The 10,510-nt window shown below is 33.1% G+C and overlaps 1 protein-coding gene across 1 annotated transcript in view; it reads left to right on the forward strand.

Moving 5' to 3' along the window:
* LOC123700191 (phagocyte signaling-impaired protein) overlaps positions 1-8,434 on the forward strand; it is a 28,835-nt gene extending 20,401 nt beyond the window's left edge. The window contains exons 9-12 of the mRNA XM_045647332.1: positions 3,687-3,817; positions 4,282-4,452; positions 4,907-5,121; positions 7,791-8,434. Of these exons, the coding sequence (XP_045503288.1) occupies positions 3,687-3,817; positions 4,282-4,452; positions 4,907-5,121; positions 7,791-8,147 (874 nt within the window). The 3' untranslated portion in view covers positions 8,148-8,434. The remainder of the gene's footprint in view (positions 1-3,686; positions 3,818-4,281; positions 4,453-4,906; positions 5,122-7,790) is intronic.
* The last annotated feature ends 2,076 nt before the right edge of the window (positions 8,435-10,510 follow it).

Raw genomic sequence — 10,510 nt, forward strand, 5'->3', positions numbered from 1 at the left:
ATCTTAGCAATGAAAATGTTGAGTATATCAATTTCTCCATGAATACGTTTGGCAACATCGCTCAAATATTTGCGCCGTTGCCACTCCGGGCAAGATCTATGCAACCGGAGTCGAGTAATATCGGGGAAAAGGTGGAGTCGGCAATGCACGGCAGTCAGGCTGGATCAACTTAGTGCCCAAGTTGGTATTTATATATATATATATCTTGAACTGAATCGACTCCGTAACGGCCGAAATTCAGAAACCCATAAACACTTGTTGACTCCGTTTTATATACCAAATCCAAAGTCGTATGTTGATCAGATCCATTTATATTATCAAAATTACAGCTTTATTTGATCCGACAAAACGAAACTGTATATTAAGAAACGTAGATTAATTTTTCGTAAACACTACAGTATTTGTTGGCTCCGTACACAAACATATTATAGTTAGTTAACGTTCCATACATTGCTGAATTCGCCTAGACTAGAAGAACTCGACTTCGTAACAGTTCAAATTTTGAAATGCTCAAACACTTCATGACTCCGTTTTATATACCAAATCATAAGTTGTATGTTGATCTGTTCCATTTATATGCACTTGCATGACATTGACATGGGCATATGAAATTAGGGCTAGCAAAAGATCTCCTGAGTTTTATGGAAGTTGAAGAAGTCAAAAACGTTGTGAAACTAAAAATACGGAACCCTAAAAAGATAGATATTTGGACGAACCTTTCGTCATAGAGCGTCGGTGATAATTCTCAAGTAGTATGCATCCTACAAATAACAACCTACCTCTTGAATCATCAGTAAATATCAAGATAATTATCATAATATTTATTGACGTATAGCGTTCGCCTTTGCCCTGATGCTGATATCAATCTGATAAAAAAATTAAAATGTTAGATTTAGGTCAAACAAATGAAGACTCATATTCCTGCACAAATTATCCATTGCGGAGTAAATATGAGTGTACGCAGATCGCCAACACGTTTAACCAGCAGTGGTGCAGTGGGTACTGCCGGTGGACCGCATCCCGATCTATCGAAGCTAAGTTCGTTTTCTACGAGTTCTATGCCAACTGATACTCAAATTACTTACAGAAAACGGAAACAACCGCTAGAACAAGATTGCAGATGTAGTGATGATATGAAGGATATTCGGTCGGAGTTGAGCCGTATTAGTACATTACTTGAAAAATATGTAGGTATGCTCAAATGAACAAATAGTAAACAAAATTCATGAAAACATTTCTGAGGTAAAAACACAAATTACCGAAATTAAATCGTCCAACGAACAATCCTTGAATTTAATTCGCCAAAATACGAATCAAATCAATGAAATTAAGTCGTCAGCATGTATGATAATTACTGAACAAAACATATGAAGAGTACTATTTCTCAATTAGAATCCCAGATTAACCAGGGTAAGAGTAAGATAAAATCACTGGAATTAAATCTTCAATCAATAAATCAGTCAGCCAATCCATCGGGTTTTACGTCTAAAAATTAACTTCATATAAATGAACACTTAATCAAGGAACTACGGGACAGAAAGAGCAGCGAAAAAAATGTAATTTTTACTGGTTTCCCAGAATCGACATCTTATAACTCAGAGGAGAGGAAATCTAAAGACAACTACGAAATTTTAAAAATTACCTCACTAATAAGTTCAGACCTACCGAAGCCAGTAAAAATATATAATTTTAAATAATTATAAATAACCTTAATTCAAACTGTAGTACAGGTCTTGATGGTATTACTACAAAAGCAATTAAATGCATCAAAGAAAAATTAAATCATACCTTAAGCGACTGTTTTAACCAAGCCATAAGTCAAAGACGTTTTCCGGACTCGTTAAAAATAGCGAAGGTAACTCCTATCTATAAGAGTGGCTCAAAATTTGAACCTGGTAACCATAGGCCAATTTCGGTTTTGCCAGTATTGTCAAAAATATTGGAGATGATTTTACACACGAGATTAGAAAAATATTTAGACTCATTTAATTTTATTTCAGTGCGTCAATACGGATTTAAGCCAAAAAGTAACACTCTGTCAGCGACTATGGACCTAACTATTAAAATAAAACAGAACATTGACGCAAACAATATAGTTTTGGGAGTGTTTATTGACCTACAAAAGGCTTTCGATACCGTTTCTCACGAACTTTTAATAAAGAAATTAACATCCATTAACATTTATGGTAAAGCACTAGATACATATGCTGAAATCATATTTAAAAAATCGATCACAAATAGTTAAAATAGATTACCACGATAGCATTCCCTTACCAATTACATATGGCATACCACACGGTGCGATTCTAGGCCCATTGCTTTTTTTAATTTATATTAATAATTTACAAGATTTAAAGCTAAATGGTCACCTAACACTTTATGCGGATGACACCTGTCTGTTTTATTTTGGTCCCTTTATACATGACATGATAGCGCAAGCACAAAATGAATTAAACAAGTCAATAACTGCGTTAAAAAACAACCGACTTCAAACTTGCACTTGCAACATTTACAAATACAGACAAAAATGCTCATAAAATAAAAACTATTGGTCCTATCCGAATAAAATTTTTATGGGACCAATACGACACCATCCCGCATTAAACAAAAAAAGAATCACGTAAATCGGTTCAAAAACCTCGGAGTAATCGGTGTACATACATAAATAAAAAAAAAAATAAAAAAAAACATACCAGCCGAATTGATAACCTCCTCCTTTTTTTTTGAAGTCTGTTAATAAATGGTTTCAATGCAATGTACTAAAAATAAATATATCTAAATTCAAAGCTCATAACAAAATTATTCCACCACACGCTCAACTTAAAATTAACGGTGTTGTATTAGAACATAAAACCCACGAGAAGTACCTAGGTTTGCGAATCGGCAGCTCTCCGAAATGGAATTATCACATCGACCACCTAAAAAATAAATTATCCGCACTTCTTAGATCTCTGCGTAATATTACTCCTTGCATTCCTCATAAATTACGCCACACCATCTACAACACGTTAGTAAAGCCGCGCAATGGGGGAGTGCTTACAAAAATAAATTAGCGCCACTCCAAATTTTACAAAAAATCATTAAAACTATCTTTAACTATCCTTTTTTAACTTCTACAAATAAAATCTACGACGACACTAAAATAATGAATTTAAAACAATTATACTTTTATAATACGTGTATGTTCATCCGCAAAGCGCTACATAAAACATAAATACAAATATTATAATCTCAACATCAAATCAACTCGTCAGTCGTCTATTAGGATAGTGGCATCCTAATAGACGACTGACGAGCTAGCTATCTTGCCCTCCCGAAGATCCGAACAAATTATGGAAGGCGAACGGCAACATACGTTTCTATAACGGGAATAAATGTCTTTAAACCTTCAAATGGCTAAGGCCGCAAGCAACCAATGGCTGAGCTCGGTGGGCTCTGATTGGCTCATTTGAATCGGATCAACAAGAGCTAAAACGCAAAAAAGGTGGATTTGTATAAAAAGCACGTAATTATTATTATTAATATATATATATATATATATATATATATATATATATGTATATGTTATATATAATATAATTATATGTTTTAATTTTATCCAAAAAATAGTTCCAGATTTGTAAATAGTTCTATACATTTAATCCAAAAAAAAAATAGAATATTCTAGAAGAATAATCTTTGCGCAGTGACAACCGCGACCTGAACGCGATAGTGAGCTGGTGCGGCGAGGAAGCGGAGCGGGAGCAGAGGAAGGCGCGCTCGTTCGAGCGGGACGTCGCGTATCTGAGGCTCAAGGATGGGCTGCTGTCTGCTATAGGTGAGGTTGTTTATTTATTTGGAGATTACATAGGAACAATTACAACACTTTGATTTATGGAATAGATTGTTTGGAGATTTCTTTTTTCTTTTTCAAAGTTGTTTGGAGTTTTTCTTTTTCAAATTTCAAGATATTACGTCTAAAATCGTATATATCGTATATATCGTTATATCGTATATATCGTATCGTTTTTTGGAAGTGCAGGTCTACGACAGCTTTCTTCGTTCGACAGCTTCGTTTGTTACCTTTACCGTAGTTCATTTTTATTTGAGTGGTTTTTTTGTAGAAATGAGATGCGTGATTTTTTATTATATTCATTTAAGACAAACAAAATATCGTTTTTAATTGAGGAATCCTATTAGCGAATTAACTTTTAAATCCACAATTCGGAATTATATTAATCTTATATGTATAACGAAGTAACAAAACGTAGTATATGCATAACATAATCTCCATTGTTACAGCGCTATGCATAGAGTGCGCGGACAACCGCAGCATGGAAGAGAAGAGCGCTCAGTTCGAAGAGCTGCGCGTTTGTATCGCGGCGTTCGGTGAAGCGCTCGACACGTGCCGCGGCGTGTACGGCGCGTGTGACCCGCTCAGTGTGTGCGCGCCCTTACCCTCGAGGATTATAGGTGGGTTCCATTTAGTATTTGGTGCTATCGCAAATATTGTTAATATGATTGCACTATACAATTTAAAGATTATTTTTCGTTACGAAATAAATGGGTAATAGGTGCCTGTAGATTATATTATTAAATTGCTTATGTGAAAGATAACATACTTCAAATTAAAATCTACTAGTGCTATTACTTTTTATACATATATTTTACAGCGGTAGGATTAATTGGACATTCAAAATTAAGTTTATTTATGGTATCATGTTAATTCATTACTATGATATTAATTTGCGAATTTCATCGTTATGAATTATGATTGACATCGTTATAATTGACAGTTAATTTATTTAGGCTCGTTCGCAGCTAGACATCGATGAATCAGCATAAAAAATCAACCAATAAAAAGAGCACTGCACCCACTATAAAAAATGTTTAACAACACAGAGTTATAACTACATCGTCCACACAGCGTTCGTGACGTCACCGGTGCCATACCGGGAGCTGTACACGAGCACACTGTGCGTGGTGTGCGAGGTGTGCGCCGGGTGTCACTCGCGCGCACACGTGGCGGCGGAACGCGCGGGCCGCGCGCTGGCCGCCTCGCGGGAACACCTCGCGGTGTACGCGCGCCCTAACCTCTGGCGGAACAGAGACGCGCTCGAGTTCTACTCCAACTATCTAGAAGTAAGACATATACATCTATTATTGAACATTGTTTCTTTTCTATTTTTACATTCGATTTATCTATGAAATTAACTGTTACTACATAGGTCTAAAATATACATTACAGCATGATTTTATTGCCCCAGCGAATTTTTAACTAATAATATTTGTATGATGTGTGCGTAATTTATATTTATAAGGTTTTATTGTGTGTGTTTTTTCACGGCATTTACACTAACATGCAATCACACCACATTATTTTTTGTTGTACAATGAGATCAATGACATTTACATGATTATGTTCGGAGCGGGAGGCCGTCGTGCGCCCACATTTTCGGTCTATCATCTCTTTTATATATGTTTGAACGCTATCTGGAAGAGATGATCGATTGGATGTTTGTGCGCCATCTCGTCGTGGAGGAGAAAGAAGAGACGCCATTTTGACTGTCCACATGTGCAAGACATGTAAGACAGGACAGTGCAAGCAAGTCTCAATTCACATTTTCACTTATGTGTACCCCTGAACCCTGTTGAGAGTTATTTTTTGTTTTTTGTATGTTTTTTTTTTTCAATTTTTGTATCACCCTATTGATGTCGTGTTGTCGTTTATGTTAGATATAAGTGCGCTGATTTGTTGCGAATTATCTGTCCTTTCTTCTTGAATGATGAAAACTTTCCAAAGAGCATATAACCAATAAAGAGAAATAATGGTCACTTGTCAACACACATTTTTTTTCAGTAATTATAATTGACATTTGTCCATGGCAACGTGACAGTATAGAACCATCAATAGATGCGTTTAATGTCTTAGATTATTCCCAAAATAAAAACCGGCCAAGTGCGAGTCGTACTCGCGAACCGAGGGTTCCGAACAAACCTATTTTTTATTATGTTTTTAGCAATTTTTCCTTTATCTGTGCCATAAGACCTTGCTTTTAACCAAATTCCAAGACTTCGTGTTCACGGGAGTGTTTTGAATTTTTGAATCCCTTGCGAATGTCGAAATTTGCGAAAACTTGCAGCATAATCAGCTGTATCTTTTGATTGTGTTGGCCTATAAATTTGATTTTTATACAGCTTCAAGAGACCGTAGACTTGTGTATTCAATATAAATTCAGCTTGATATCTCTTCGCGCTCCTGAGAAAAATTGCCTGTTTTAACAGACAAATAGACAGACAGATAGACGGACAAAAAAGTGATTTTTTTTCCTTTTGAGGTTCGGAACCCTAAAACATTATGTCTAACATTTCCTCTCTATTGGTTATATGCTTGATGCAAATTTATGATGCTTCTTGATGTTGTATAATATGTTATATTGTGTATAAAATGGAATTTGTATACAATTTATTTATTTTTTTTAATTACTCATACATCGATTGATATTTCTACATGGACAAGATTCGATAAAAGTTGTATGATTTTTAATTATAGTGTCTAGTTGAACAGAGTTTCTTTTTTATTTTTGAAGTTATACTTCTTCGCGATGGAGAAAAATGATGAGAGTGAATAATTACGATGACCACCGACACCTAAATTTAACAGCATGAAGTTAGTTCTAGGTGGTATGAAAATTGATAACTATGTTCAAGTATCTTTTTTCCATACGCCAAAGAAGTATAACTTCTAACGCGTGCACATAAGTACACACACTCTTTTTTGTATTCGATTTATCTATGAAATTAACTGTTACTCTCTGATTTATACAATTAATATAAATACAATTTGTTCTATAATATATTATGTTATTGTAAAAGTTCGTTCATTGATAAGGATTTACAGTAGTTTGGGTTTTTACAGTAACAAATACATTCGTAGACATGTATGCTGTAATAATACATTCTATTGTATATCTATAAATTTATTATGTAACGTATATAATAAATAGCCGCACATAATGTTGTAATCAAAACATTTTGTAACTACGTTCTTTCAAATAAATATAAATATAATTTGAATTTAAAATATACAAAATTAAAGTCTACATATGTACCTGCTATGCTACGATCACTTATTTTATTACTACTACTACGTACTTTTAATACACTTAATAAACATAATAAAAATTGTTATTATTTAAACTCTGTACACTAGCAATCATTTTTTGATGTAACTAAACATCATCACTACCTATTTATTTCTAGTTATAACATATTACGAACGAACTTTTTGTGTGGTGTCTCTCAATGTTAGCCAGAAGGGCTTCTACATTTTAACGCGGACGCGAACATATAGATCGAAATATTACCATACATACCATATATATTACCATACCAAAATATTACCATAATTATTATTAATATGATTATAGAATAGAACATAGAATGGCGTCATATTGGCAGCAATACATGATAAAAAACACCTAATATACCTATACTTTGTGGTAGTTTATAATAAGAAATGAGATACTCAAAATCATTGCTGCCAACATTACGCTATTTAATTGTATTTATTAGATGAAATTTACTTTATCTGCTAGGCAAATTATTTATTGCAACTGATGTCATCCATTATTTTTTCATAATGAATTTACTTTTGAAACCATAATTGTATTCAATTATTATTCGCGAATTTCTCATTATCACATTTGTATTTGCATCTTATTTTTGCATGTTTGTTTTTGTGCAAGTTATAACTTAAAAATGAAATATGTGAAATTGTATATGTTTACTCAAATCTATTATCGTTACAGTTCATAGGCGTCATCACGTTTCTATTGGGCGTATGCAACGAGTTCATTGCGCCCGCCAACGCGAAGAAAAGCAAGAAGAAAACTAGCCAGTCGCCAGAACAAATTAAAACTATCGAAGTACTGAACCAGCTCAACGATCAGGTCCAGGAAACGATCGCCCAACTTGAAGATATCTTCGAGAATTGGCCCAAATTCAACTACGACACTTCGCTAGAAGACGAATTTGCCAAACTAAACATAACCAACAAATACCAGAGCCCCGTCGAACAAAAATTAAACACTGGCATGGATGACGTTCTCATGGACGTGAAAAATATTTTAAAAAAGAAATCGAAATACCTAAAGAGTTTGCAATAGTGGCCTTACATGTTGTGCATAATGTTATTTTCATAATACATATCTCGTCAATACTCCGTTTGGGCTAGTGTCATAAAGGTTATTTTGCATCTCGCTCTGTTCCTACCCGTGGTAGCGTGTGCGAGCGAGACGAGTACATACGCTTTAACAATATGTTATCAACGAGTCATTAATATTGATGTTTGCATTTTTTTTTTAATGGAAATTTATTTATGTAAATTTATATATTATAGAGTATGATATTCATAGGTGTACTTATACAATTTAATAAAACTGGAACCTCAAAATGCATTTTTATTTCCCAGCCAACCACTATACATTATTTTAATCTAAAATATATTATTTGATATGTAATACAGCCGTTAATTTGATCTTTTTTAGATATAGAGGAACGTCTGCTAAATTTTTGAAACACTGTGTAGAAAAGTAGGTCATTTTGAGAACTAACCAAGTTACAAATCAATACTGTATTTTATGATAAGATAAAAATCGGATTGATGATTTTGAACTCCAATAAAAAAAGAAGATTTTATTTTATAGGTAAGTTTTTCGATATTTAAAAAAATATAAGTACCTATATGATTAAATACAATTTCAGTAATGGACGAGGAAAAATATATGAGAATTCACTTTTAATTTAAATATACATAATATTCGTTAAAATCGGTCGAAATATACATAACGCTCAATTTCTATAAAACAAAATGATTGGCAATTATTAGGACCCACGCTTTGGTTAACTAAATAAAGAAAAAAACTTCAGCTTTATAATATTACAATATTAGTATAGCTGATGGATTCCTACGCGTTCAATTGTTTAATCCAAGACCACCGCATTAAATTATAATCAGTAACGTATTTCTAATAAAACAATTTGGTGAGCAGACCTAAGGAGCAGGCAAATCGATGGATAAAAAAATATAATTTCTAACACCTAAGATTGCCACGAAAGAAGTCCCACAGTGAAGGTAGACAGTAAATTTTTCATGAATAAAGGCCTCCGCCTATTACTGTGACTTGATATTTGATACCGTGTTGATACCAGTTGATACCTATAGAAAAATATGAAATATGTGAATATGAAATGTAATAGGATTGCATTATTGCATATATACATTTATTTAAAGTATATATGCATTAATGTGTGTTCAATTCACATTTCAACTGATAGATGAATTGTACTCTGTCTTTTCGACACATTTGTATTTAATAAATAAATAACATTCATTCTCAACATAGCAATGAAGGTGCATTTTTATAACCCTTTTCAGTAGTTTTCACTTCTATTTTCCCGAACTATAGGGGAGCTTAAATTAAATAATACTGGCAACAACATTCTAGGTGCCGACAGCGCCGCATCTACGGGACTTGTTTTATGGCATGTTTTTCATGATGATATTATTTAAAAATCACAGATTAGCTTAGATCTAGACACGCGGCAGCGTGTCAAGCCGAGTTCAAGCGAAGAGAACTGGCGAGCAGCAGCCGTGTGTATATTTACACGAACCATTTCGAGCCACTTTTCACCCCCTTATAACTCGAAAACTATTTAAGTTATATAAACCAAATTTGGTACATATCAAGAGGACCTCAAGATAAACAAGAACCTTAAATTTCATAAATACAGATTAAACGGTTGCGTAGATATTAATATACAAAAATCGCAATTTTTAAGACTGACTGACTTATAGACATATACAAAACCTAACCCACTTCCAGATGACCTAGAAAGTTCAAATTTTGTAATCAACTAGGTAATAGTGAGTGTACAAAGGAAAAAATCAGAAAATACTGAATTTATTTGTATTTAATTTTTTTTTCAATGACATAAATTTTGTTTGTATGGAAAAATGGAAAAGTTTTAAAAAAAAGAAAATAGTATATTCACCTTACTAGTCTTAAAAAATAGATCAAAACTAATCAGTGGCCGAAAAAAATTTTGAAATCCATCAATAAATGACTGAGATATAGATTATTGAAGTTTACATATTTTAGGACGAAATATCTGTAGATTCGAAGCGCCTCTGACATCACACTCACTCGCGCTAGTATCGCTAGGGCGGATTACTTCGATTGCATGATTTTTTTATTCAAAACTGTTATTAAACGTAAAATAAAGGAAAATTGTAATAAAAATATTGCCTTTATTGCTCATACAGTTAAAAATAATATATAATTTTACTCACATTTATTTATTCTTTATTTATGAGTGTTTAGTTTAGTTTTAATTTCAGTGTAAATAAATAAATAAATAAATAAAATCTTTATTTTGCTTTAAACATGGTATTCAATGGTGATACAATTATATTAATAAAGCACAAACATGTTTAGCCAATACAAGCATGCAAAAATAATTACCATAA

The sequence above is a fragment of the Colias croceus genome, chromosome 19, assembly GCF_905220415.1.
Source record: "Colias croceus chromosome 19, ilColCroc2.1".
NCBI classification, from domain to species: Eukaryota; Metazoa; Arthropoda; class Insecta; order Lepidoptera; family Pieridae; genus Colias; species Colias croceus.